The following is a 12,983-nucleotide window of genomic DNA, read 5'->3' on the forward strand; positions in this document are numbered from 1 at the left end:
TAATGAAAAGGACTCAATGTGGGAATGAAAAGAAATTATTATAACTAAAAAGATGTAAAATGATCGCTTTATGTGTTAAATTTTCAACACATATCATACCCCCAAACTTAAACCGTTGCTTGTCCCCAAGCAACCAAAAGACAAATATAAAGACTCAATATAAACAAAAATGCATGATCAAGGCATTAAGTGTCTTCCCAAAGAGAGTTATAGCATCATGATATTCATAGCTTTTCATAAATCTAAGATATGTCACTCAAAACCAAGTTCTTTGTGTGAACCATAGGCTAGCATTCTCTTTTCTTCATTAAGTTCAAACACAATCACCATTTTAGGATCAATAGGGCTTATAGGGTTTTCTCTCATTGGCGTATCTTTTCTCTCATAGCCTTTTTTCTAAAATACTCCACATATAAATTTTTCAAATTTTTGGGCACTTTGGCCTCTTTTGCTTGGAGTTTGCACATAATCCCTATGGGACTTTTGTTGTGTCATTTCATAACATTTTCTAAAACACATAGCCTCTATAGGACTTTTGTTGTGTTTTCAACACCCTTTGTGTGATAAGGAGTCAATTTAGAGCTTTGCTCTTTTGTATTGACTTTGTGTCCTTATGTAAACTCCTCCCCGAAACTTGAATATGACGATGTCCTCATTGGCGTTTTGTGGGGTAAATGGTGTTTAAAAGGTGCAAGTAGCTAATATGAGCATAGAAACGATGGCCTATCTCATGTCCTAATGGTGATTGTGTGATCAAAGTGTTTTCCTAAAAAGAGTTTTGCTAGTTCTAGCCAAAAATAAAGTACCATGATTAAATGACAAACAATCACTAAAACTTTTCGGGCTATGATTTCATGTGTTAACCGCCCTCAACTGAAATGATCATGCATGAAAATAAGACTATAAATTATAAAAACTATTCCCGACTAAAAAAAGTAAAATATGAAGCTAAAGTAGGGTGGTAGAACCTGTCCTACTCTGAAGGAGTAGGTTGTGTACTCCGGGCAGCCGCGGATGCAATCTCTGCCTTTAGTCTCCCGGTCTCCGTCTTGTACCGATTCAACTTTTTATGCATCCTTTTGATCTTTTCTGCAACCCCGAGCTCCAAGTCTTCTTTCAATTTTTCAAACCTCTTCTTCATCTTCCTTTCACTTGCCTTCAACCTGTTTGTCAATTCAGCTTGAAATGTTCTCTAATTTCTCTATCATCTCAGCCCGCTGTTCTATCAGGCAGTCCATCATACTACCACTTTGTTCCAAAAGTTCCTCCATAGCCCTAGTCACACCGGGTAATTCCCTTCCTCTCTCACTCCTCTCTCTAAGCCTCGAAACAGCCTTCATGTCAATTGTCCACTTCCCCTCACACTCTTTAATCACTAGGTCATCAGTGTAATCGGGAACACCAGCTTGCATAAGCAACTTATGAATTAATCCTGGGAAAAACAGTTTCCCTTGCCTCCTTTTGGAACAATAAAGAATTGCCTTTTCTATGACTTCCCCCATATTAATTGTCTTACCCATAACCACACAATACAATAAAATGATTCTCTCAACCGAAATAGAACTGTCATGAGTAGTCGGATTGAGAGAATATCTAATGAAGTTCATCCACACATTGGCATCGGGCTTTAAGTTCGAAGCCCTATAAGTCCGTAACATGTAGTTACTATGGACATCCCATCCGGTTCTGATCTTCCCAAGTTCTCTACCAATTTCCTCAAGTTTGGCATATGAAGCCGATTGGGAAAGCATCTCAAAATCAGTCTCGGCCGGGGGTGAAAGGCCTAAAAGCTTATTAATAGCCTTGGCCGAGATACTCACCCAAACACCCCGGACCTTAATCTTTGTAGTGCTAAATACGCAAGCTTCAGCGTAAAACTCCCTAATTAAAGACAAATTAAAAGAGCTTTTTACCTCGCAAAGCACTTGCCATCCTTGCCTGTTGATCACGTCCCGAATGAAACTGAATTCCTCAATACTTCTTCTATTGAACTCCTTATCTGGCAGCACCTTCTTATTTTTTATCTTTGCAAACTTCAACTGTGCGACTTCAGTGCTAAACCCATTAAACTGTTGTTGTGGCCTAGGAATGGGTTTAGTTTTTGAACTGCTGTGTGTGGCTCTCACCCGAGAAGGGCCAGCTGTTTCATCAGGCCTAACCGTGGCCATTCGGGGTGATTTTCTAGGCACAAAGGATGTGTGCCTCAACTGGATAGAAGGTGGGGTACGCCTTGGTCTCTTTTTGATAGGCTGATTATTCACAGCCTTTGAGCGGGTAGCAAAAATCCTTCCCAATCCCTTTCTTTTTCTAGTAGGAATTGGGGTCAAGTTCCTTACATCGGCTTCTAAATCAGCCTCACTGTGTGGGGTGTTAGTGGCTTCTTCCCTATCATGTAATTCAATATCATCCAGCCCAACAGATTCATCCTCACCAATGTGAGGTATGGGATCGGCCAAAACAGTGGCTTCGGGCATGTGTGCACAAGGCTGATCATACCAAGTCAAGAAATACATTTTTGATGGATTCAAAACAGTTGAGGGAGATTCAGGTTGCATAATATTTTCCTCCTCAGATGAGTCGGAGGTAGTCAATCCCTCAACAGGCACATTAGGGCTCGAAAATATGCTTACCTCGATACCCAATCTAGGGCTTGTGACTGCCGGCGGCTGATGATGGTGGCAGAGCAGCGGTGTCGTCTGCCGTAGGTGGTGGCGATGGAGGAGCGACTATGGATGGTGGAGGGGATGGCGCACAATCAGTCGAGGGCTGTGGAGGAGACGGTGGTCGGCGCACTGTTCGTCTAGCTCGCGGAGGGGATGAATCGGCGATGAGTGGAGTGACAATCGGAGGTCTAGGCGGCGATGGTGATGAGGGAGGAGACGACGAGGCACTATTTACAACAAGATCGATCATTTCGGGCTCCCCTATCTGTCGCAAAGCGGGGGTGCAGGCTCGCCGGCGGTTACTTCGCCGGACCGGCTGTGGTGGGTCGCGAACTGCCGCCCTCTTCATACGTGCCATAATCAAACAGTGGGTGAAGAGAGTGGAGTGGTGACAGTGAGTGAGAGTGGGATAAATGAGAGTGGTAAATCAAAATGAGGGGTGATGGTTTGAAGAGATAGTCGGCGGGTGATGCAAGGATGAGGCAGCTGGCTCTTTTGATTGACAAAGGTGGTTATGGGGAAGATGAAAGGTCATCTCTCCATCAAGTTACCTTCTAATCACATGCAATGACGGTTAAGGAAGTGTCAAAATTTGGTTATCTAGTGGTTAAACATTAATTGTGATGGAGTGGGTTAGTGGTGCATGGGGGACAAGATCTGAGAAATATGACTGACAAAAACTATTGTGATGCAGTGATGAAATCACTTGTACCATCATGTCTTCCTTACAAAGGTGATGTCAATCTTCACATGTGAACCTATGAATGCTGCAGCATTGGCAGAACATCAACTTCCTATGATAATTTCTTTGAAAACAACCTACATAAGAATAAACTAATAAAACATAACTGCTCTAAAACATAAATATAAAGAGGGGAAATATGTACAAACAAACTTGGACTTGAAAAAGTCCAAAAACACCTTCATTCCTAAGGTATAGCCCAATTCTCAGAGCAATGCTCTGGGAATGCTACAGTATCATGAAATACCTTGACTCGTTGCCCATTCACTTTAAACACCGTGTTGTCCTCCGGGTTAATGAGGTCAACCGCTCCATAAGGGTAAACTTTATGAATGACAAAGGGTCCGGACCACCTAGACTTGAGCTTTCTCGGGAATAGTTTCAACCTAGAGTTAAACAAGAGGACCTTTTACCCTTCTTTCAACTCCCGGTGTTGGATCCTATTATCATGTCATTTCTTTGTCTTTTCTTTATAAAGTTTGGCATTTTCATAAGACATTTGTCTTTGTTCTTCCATTTCACAAAGTTGAAACTTTCTTTTCTTTTCGGCTTCGTCCAAAGACATATTGAGCTCTTTGATAGCCCAATATGCTTTGTGCTCAAGTTCTAAAGGCGAATGGCAGGCTTTTTCATAGACTAGCTTATATGGAGACATACCGATTGGTGTTTTGAAAGCAGTTATGTATGCCCACAAAGCATCGTCTAATTTGAATGCTCAGTCCTTCCTATTGGGTTTGACCACTTTTTCCAAAATGCTTTTAATTTCCGTATTAGAGAGCTCTGCCAAACCATTAGTTTGTGGGTGATAAGTCGTGGCAATTATGTGGTTAACATTGTATTTTTCAATGACTCCTTTTAACAAATTATTCACAAAGTGGGTACCCTCATCACTAATTAGTGCCCTTGAGGTACCGAACCATGTGAAAATCTGTTTTTGAAGGAACTTAACCACAGTTTTTGCGTCATTTGACACATATGCCATAGCCTCCACCCATTTGGATACGTAGTCAACAGCCACAAGTATGTATTGGCAGTTATTTGATGGAGGGAAAGAACCCATGAAGTGTATTCCGCAAACATCAAATAATTCAACTTCAAGTATCTCATTTAATGGCATTTCAATCCTTTTGGAAATGGTGTCACTCCTTTGACATTCGTTGCACCTTTGTGCAAAATTGTAGGAATCTTTAAAAATGGTTGGCCAATAAAAACCGGACTGTAAAACTTTGGTTGCAGTTCTTTGGCCTCCAAAATGGCCTCCGTATGGTGCATGATGGCAATGCTGCAGGATTGTTGCCACTTCAGTTTCGGGCACGCATCTTCTCAAAATCAGATCTGCCCCAAGTCTAAACAAAAAGGGTCATCCCACAAGTAAGATTTAGCATCATGAAAGAATTTTTTTCAACATGTGGCCTGTGTAATCAGAGGGTTTTATTCCATAAGCCAAGAAATTAGCTAAATCCGCAAACCATGGTGTTTTTGGTTGGTCAATCAAGAGGATTCTTTCATCCGGAAAAGTATCACTAATGTCCATTCCTCCTTTATCGGGTTCTTCCAACCTAGACAAATGGTCCGCAACTTGATTCTCTACCCCCCTTTCTATCAAGTATCTCTAAGTCAAACTATTGCAATAAAAGCACCCATCTTATTCATCTAGGTTTTGCATCTTTCTTTGAAATTAGGTACTTGATGGCTGAGTGATCGGTATGCACAATTACCATTGTTCCCATCAAGTAGGACCTAAATCTCTCAAAAGCAAAAACTATGGCCAATAATTCATTCTCAGTTGTGGTGTAATTAATTTGTGCTTCATTCAAAATCTTACTTGCGTAGTAGATTGAATTAAACACCTTGTCTTTCATTTGTCCTAGTACAGCACCTACCGCCCAATCACTAGCGTCACACATGATCTCAAAAGGTTTGTTCCAATCCGGGGCAACTACTACTGGTGCGGTAACCAAAGCTTTTTTCAAAGTTTGGAATGCATTTCTGCATTCATCATTAAAATTGAAYTTTTGGTCATGTTGGAGGAGTAAACAAAGAGGTTTTGAAATTCTAGAAAAATCTGTGATAAACCTTCTATATAATCCAGCATGACCCAAAAAGCTTCTGATTCCCTTAACCGTGGTAGGTTAAGGTAGTTTTTCAATTACCTCAAACTTTGCTTTATCTACCTCAACCCCTCTTTTTGAAAATCAAGTGTCCAAGAACAATTCTTTCTTTGACCATGAAATGACATTTCTCCCAATTAAGGACCAGGTCTGTTTCCTCACACCTTTCCRAGCTCTTTTTCAAATTATTTAAACAATTGTCAAATGATGAACCATACACAGAAAAATCATCCATAAATATTTCAATAGATTTTTCAAGCATATCATAAAAGATGGACATCATACACCTTTGAAAGGTGGCTGGAGCATTACAAAGTCCAAATGGCATTCTTCTGAAAGCAAAGGTTTCATAGGGACAAGTAAAGGTGGTTTTCTCTTGGTCTTCCGGAGAAATGGCTATTTGATTGTACCCTGAATAACCATCCAAGAAACAATAAAACTCCTTTCCGGCTAGCCTATCCAACATTTGGTCAATGAAAGGTAGTGGAAAATGGTCTTTTTGGGTAGCCTTGTTTAGTCTCTTATAGTCCATGCATATTCTCCAACCGTAGACAACTCTAGTAGGGATAAGTTCATTTTTGTCATTTGTGATGACTGTGAACCCTCCCTTTTTTTGTAACACATTGGACCGAACTAACCCAACAACTACTGGCAATCTGGAAAATAATTTCGGCATCTAACCATTTCAAAATCTCCTTTTTGACTACCTCTTTCATGACGGTGTTTAGCTTTCGTTGGGGTTCTATGGAAGTGAAATTTTTATCTTCTATGATGATCTTGTGTTGACAAATAAAGGGACTAATCCCTTTAAGGTCAGCAATGGTCCATCCTAAGGCTTTCTTATGCAATTTCAACATATCCACAAGTTTCTTTTCTTGATGCAATTCTAGGGTAGATGAGATAATGACAGACAATTTGTCTTCTTCTCCTAGAAAAGCATATTTTAGATGGGATGAGAGTTGTTTCAACTCCAAATCAGGTGGTGATTCTATGGATGGGGTGAAGTCTTTTTGCTCATTATTTTCTAGCAGCTCAAATGCTGCAGCATCCACTGGGACAATATCAGTTCCTAATTCCTCTATTTCCTCAACATTTTTCTCTTCTATTTCTTCATCATACTCTCCTTCCAACTTAAGGCTTTTCTGAATTCCTTCTTCCAAACACATCTCTTCTATCTCAGATATTCTTGAACACTCTTCCAAGTAATCAGGGTACTTTAGAGAGTTGAAGACATTAGAGGTGACTTTCTGGTCTTGGACTCTCATAGTCAATTCTCCTTTTTGGACGTCTATCAAAGTTATTCCGGTGGCTAGAAATGGTCAATGTCATTATCCGCCTCAAAATCTAGAATGATAAAGTCCGCCGGAAATATGAACTTGTCAACTTGTACCAAAACATCTTCAATTTTCCCTTTAGGATATGCTATGGACTTGTTGGCCAATTGGAGTGTGACTGTGGTCAGTCTAGTTTCTCTTATGCCTAGGGTGTTGAAAACAGACAAGGGCATAAGGTTGATACTAGCTCCTAAGTCACATAGGGCTTTCCCTATCTCCTTCCCTCCTATTGAACAATGAATGGTAAAACTCCCTGGATCTTTTAGCTTAGGGGGTATGTTATTGGTCAAAAACGCACTACATCCTTCGGTTAGGGCTACTGTCTCATATTCAGTCAACTTCTTCTTCTTGCTTAGGATGTCCTTCAGAAACTTGGCATAACTMGGCATTTGCTCAATTGCCTCAACAAACGGGATGTTGATGTGCAATTCTTTAAACACATCCAAGAATTTTTTTAAAGTGCAGTTCCTCTTTTTGATTCCTCAACCTTTGGTGTAGGGAACATAAGGAGGGACTGGCTTTATCACATTCTTACTTGGATGAGTTGAGCAAGACGGGTTTTGAGTGCCTTGGGTCTTTGTGGTGCCTTTTGGAGGTTCAGATGAAATTTTAACATCAAGCTTAGGGGTTTTTATAACCTCAGTTTCTTTTGAATTTTTTAGAGCATCCTCAGGAAAGAGTAATGGAAAGTCTGATCTAGGGGGGACAGAAGTGGTGGTCTCTAATGCCTGTTTCTCTAAGGGTAGGACCGGTCTTTCTTTGGCAGGAACCAATGTTGTAGCATCAGCTTCTGTCAAAATTGGTGCACTATCTTTGGGCACTTTTTCTTTCAACTCCTTTCCACTCCTAAGGGTCATTACTTTCACATGTTCCTTACCTAGGTCTCTAGGGACCTCTGTATTACTGGGCAAGGTACCAAGGGCTCGATTGTTCTGGTTAAGCGCAAGTTGACTGACTTGAGTCTTTAAATTCCTGATGGCCGCACTTTGTTGATTTATTAAAGCTTGGTTTTGTGCTTGTGCATGTGCAAAGAGTCCTTTAATCATTGCTTCCAAAGAAGATGATTCTGACTATGGAGGAGGTTTATTCTGAAAAGGTTGTTGTAAATTCTGAAAACTTTGTTGGTGATTCTGAGAGTTAGAACTGTTTCCATGATGTTGTGGTTGGAAATTAGAAGTTCCTTGTTGTTTATGGACTGGTGGGTTTAAACTGGGACTGTTCCAAGAAAAGTTCGGATGCTGTTTCCAGCTGGCATTATAGGTATTGGAATAGGGATTAGCTCAGTTATGAACATAGTTTACTGATTCAGCATTGTGAGGACAGTGTTCATACGAGTGTTCTCCGCCACAGCACACACATTGCACAGATAGGACTGTTTGGACTGGTGTATTAGCAGCTTGTTGTCCTCCCTGACTGGAAGTTAAATTTTTCAACATGTTGGTCATGAGGTAAGCTGGGCTGTTAATACAGTATATGCATCTACATCATGTATCCCCGCAGTCTTTTTTTGTGACTGAGCGCGTAGGTGGGCCCAATGCCCATTGTTTGCCGAAATCTTTTCTAGGATTTCATATCCTTCATTATAGGTCATAGATGTAAAGGCTCCGCCCGCAGTCGCATCGAGCATTTGTTTTGCCATGGGATTTAACCCATTGTAAAACGTCTCGAGTTGAATACAGTACGAAATGTCATGGTGTGGGCATTTTCTCAACAGCTCTTTGAACTTTTCCCACGCGTCTGGACTTAGCGTTCCTTGTCAGCGGGAAATATTTTCGCAAAAATATTTCCGCCATGTTACTCCATGACGGCACAGAACCCGGAGTTAATGAGTTAAACCATGTTTTTCCCCGATCCCTCAAGGAAAATGGAAACAAAGTGAGCCTTATAGAAACCCCTAAGCTTGATGCTAAAATTTCATCTGAACCTCCAAAAGGCACCACAAAGACCCAAGGCACTCAAAACCCGTCTTGCTCAACTCATCCAAGTAAGAATGTGATAAAGTCAGTCCCTCCTTATGTTCCCTACACCAAAGGTTGAGGAATCAAAAAGAGGAACTGCACTTTAAAAAAATTCTTGGATGTGTTTAAAGAATTGCACATCAACATCCCGTTTGTTGAGGCAATTGAGCAAATGCCKAGTTATGCCAAGTTTCTGAAGGACATCCTAAGCAAGAAGAAGAAGTTGACTGAATATGAGACAGTAGCCCTAACCGAAGGATGTAGTGCATTTTTGACCAATAGCATACCCCTTAAGCTAAAAGATCCAGGGAGTTTTACCATTCCTTGTTCAATAGGAGGGAAGGAGATAGGGAAAGCCCTATGTGACTTAGGAGCTAGTATCAACCTTATGCCCTTGTCTGTTTTCAACACCCTAGGCATAGGAGAAGCTACACCGACCACAGTCACACTCCAATTGGCCAACAAGTCCATAGCATATTCTAAGGGAAAAATTGAAGATGTTTTGGTACAAGTTGACAAGTTCATATTTCCGGCGGAATTTATCATTCTAGATTTTGAGGCGGATAAGGACATTCCTATTATTTTAGGAAGACCATTTCTAGCCACCGGAAGAACTTTGATAGACGTCCAAAAAAAGAGAATTGACTATGAGACTCCAAGACCAGAAAGTCACATTTAATGTCTTTAACTCTCTAAAGTACCCTGATTACTTGGAATAGTGTTCAAGAATATCTAAGATAGAAGAGATGTGTTTGGAAGAGGGAATTCAGAAAATCCTTAAGTTGGAAGGAGAGTATGATGAGGAAATAGAAGAGGACAGTGTTGAGGAAATAGAGGAATTAGGAACTGATGTTGTCCTAGTGGATGTTGCATCATTTGAGCTGCTAGAAAATAATGAGCAAAAAGACTTCACCCCGTCCATAGAATCACCACCTGATTTGGAGTTGAAACAACTCTCATCCCATCTAAAATATGATTTTCTAGGAGAAGAAGGCAAATTGTCTGTCATTATCTCATCTACCCTAGTATTGCATCAAGAAAAAAAACTTGTGGATATGTTGAAATTGCATAAGAAAGCCTTAGGATGGACCATTGCTGACCTTAAAGGGATTAGTCCCTCTATTTGTCAACACAAGATCATCCTAAAAGATAAAAATTTCACTTCCATAGAACCCCAACGAAGGCTAAACCCKRTCATGAAAGAGGTAGTCAAAAAGGAGATTTTAAAATGGTTAGATGCCGGAATTATTTTTCCGATAGCAAGTAGTTCTTCGATTAGTCCGGTCCAATGTGTTTCAAAAAAAGAAGGGTTCACAGTCATCACAAATGACAAAAATGAATTTATCCCTACTAGAGTTGTCTCCGGTTGGAGAATATGCATGGACTATAGGAGACTAAACAAGGCTACCCAAAAAAATCATTTTCCACTACCTTTCATTGACCAAATGTTGGATAGGCTAGCCAGAAAGGAGTTCTATTGTTTCTTGGATGGTTATTCAGGATACAATCAAATAGCCATTTCTCCGGAAGACCAAGAGAAAACCACCTTTACTTGTCCATATGGCACATTTGCTTTCAGAAGAATGTCATTTAGACTTTGTAATGCTCCAGCCACCTTTCAAAGGTGTATGATGTCCATCTTTTCTGATATGCTTGAAAAATCTATCGAAATATTTATGGATGATTTTTCTGTGTATGGTTCATCATTTGACAATTGTTTAAATAATTTGAAAAAGAGCTTTGAAATGTGTGAGGAAACAGACTTGGTCTTTAATTGGGAGAAATGTCATTTCATGGTCAAAGAAGGAATTGTTCTTGGACACTTGATTTCAAAAAGAGGGGTTGAGGTAGATAAGGCAAAGNCGAACCTACCACGATTAAGGGAATCAGAAGCTTTTTGGGTCATGCCGGATTTTATAGAAGGTTTATCAAAGATTTTTCTAAAATTTCAAAACCTCTTTGTTTACTCCTCCAGCATGACCAAAAATTCAATTTTAATGATGAATGCAGAAATGCATTCAAAACTTTGAAAAAAGCTTTGGTTACCGCACCAGTAGTAGTTGCCCCGGATTGGAACAAATCTTTTAAGATCATGTGTGACGCTAGTGATTGGACGGTAGGTGTTGTACTAGGACAAAGGAAAGACAAGGTGTTTCATTCAATCTACTACGCAAGTAAGATTTTGAATGAAGCACAAATTAGTTACACCACAACTGAGAAAGAATTATTGGCCATAGTTTTTGCTTTTGAAAGATTTAAGTCCTACTTGATGGGAACAAAGGTAATTGTGCATACCGATCACTCAGCCATCAAGTACCTAATTTCAAAGAAAGATGCAAAACCTAGGTTAATAAGATGGGTGCTTTTATTGCAAGAGTTTGACTTAGAGATACTTGATAGAACGGGGGTAGAGAATCAAGTTGCGGACCATTTGTCTAGGTTGGAAGAACCCGAGAAAGGAGGAATGGAGATTAGTGATACTTTTCCGGATGAAAGAATCCTCTTGATTGACCAACCAAAAACACCATGGTTTGCAGATTTAGCTAATTTCTTGGCTTGTGGAATAAAACCCTCTGATTACATAGGCCACATGTTGAAAAAATTCTTTCATGTTGCTAAATCATATTTGTGGGATGACCCATTTTTGTTTAGACTTGGTGCAGATCTAATTTTGAGAAGATGCGTGCCCGAAACTGAATTGGCAGCAATCCTGCAGCATTGCCATCATGCACCATACGGAGGCCATTTTGGAGGCCAAAGAACTGCAACCAAACAACCAAAGTCTTACACCCTTGCTTCTTTTATATTTTATGTATTCTGTTTTGGATCACCTTACAATCAAAGAAAAGTTTTCAAAATCGCCATTTGAAATCATCTCTTTCATTGGACTTTAATCTAACTTTGGCTACAATCCATGTGGACGATAATCCGGTACTTGTACCACTTTATTACTTGGAAAGACGACATTAGGCCGTATTGTATACTTGCTTTGTGGCCGAATTTCATTAGTCTAAAGATGTGAAATATAACCGACCAATGACATCTTAAAACCATCACTGACTACTTTCTGTTTTTCAGTGATAAAATGTTTAAAATAGAGTTTTCAGTACCTTTTAACTGAATGACTCTTCATATTCTTAAAAACTATTTTTGTTTTTAAACGAAAATAAATGCATCGTCTTTATGACGACATTCTCTGTTTACTATGAGCGACGCTTTGAGACGCGCAAAATGACCTGTCATTACGCTACCTCATTAAATGTCATCCAATCGTGGATGAGAACGTGACATATTTTTCATTATGACCACTTTCCCGAACCGTCTTCTTTTTCTTTCTCATATTTCTTATCTCTCCTCTTACCTATAAATATGAGATTTCTTCTTCACTTTTCTCTTTACGCTTTCAAAATCCTTAGACGAACTTCTGCTAAGATTACTCTAAAGCAAGAACTCTCTCATCTTCAAACCTCTTTTCGACCTTTCCTCTTCATCTTCAAATGTCAGAATCTTCTTTCTTATTCCGTTATAAGAAATGTGTTTAATCTGATTAAGAACTTTGTTATCTTAATGCATTAAATTGTAAAGGTTTTTAATCATCTCCTTCTTGATTAACAAATCTGTTTCTTTATACACATTCTACTTGAAAAACCCTAATCTTTTGAGGATTTTTTAAATGAAGTTTTTCCTTGTTTAAAAACTTTTTCTATACTCTTTGACCATATACTCTTGGATTATTTCTAACAAATCTATTATTTCTTCCTGTTTATTTTACTTTAACAATACATAGATGGCTGTCAAGAACGTCAACTTCACCATTGACGAGATCTCTATGAAGGCCAACAACCACATTGCCTTGTTAGAGATACCCTCTACCAGAGCACATTACCAAGAGGCGGCTGACTTCCTCAAACAGTCGTCCTTAGGATATGTTCTCAACCATGAGCCCCTCATGGTTAAGGAACTTCTTCAGCAGTTCTGGTACACTGCTGAGGTGGTCGAAGTTCAAGACAAGGCTGGACGCACAATGGAGCAAATACATTTCACTTTCAACCGCATGGAAGTGAACTTTGGGGTTTCTACACTCCGATCAGCTCTTCGTCTTCCTAAGGGTCCCTTCGACAGCGAACCCTCCACCACCGAGATCATCAACTTTCTCGACGCCATTGGCTACCAGT

General features: G+C 39.8%; 1 protein-coding gene across 1 annotated transcript; it reads right to left on the minus strand.

Annotated features, from left to right (window-relative positions):
* Positions 1-6,825: 6,825 nt before the first annotated feature.
* On the minus strand, positions 6,826-7,239 carry LOC112500550. Its single transcript, XM_025104051.1, has one exon. The coding sequence runs from the start codon at positions 7,237-7,239 to the stop codon at positions 6,826-6,828; it is 414 nt and encodes a 137-aa protein (XP_024959819.1).
* Between the last annotated feature and the right edge of the window lie 5,744 nt (positions 7,240-12,983).

The sequence above is a fragment of the Cynara cardunculus genome (assembly GCF_001531365.2).
Source record: "Cynara cardunculus var. scolymus isolate 2C chromosome LG 17, CcrdV1, whole genome shotgun sequence".
Classification (NCBI taxonomy): domain Eukaryota; kingdom Viridiplantae; phylum Streptophyta; class Magnoliopsida; order Asterales; family Asteraceae; genus Cynara; species Cynara cardunculus.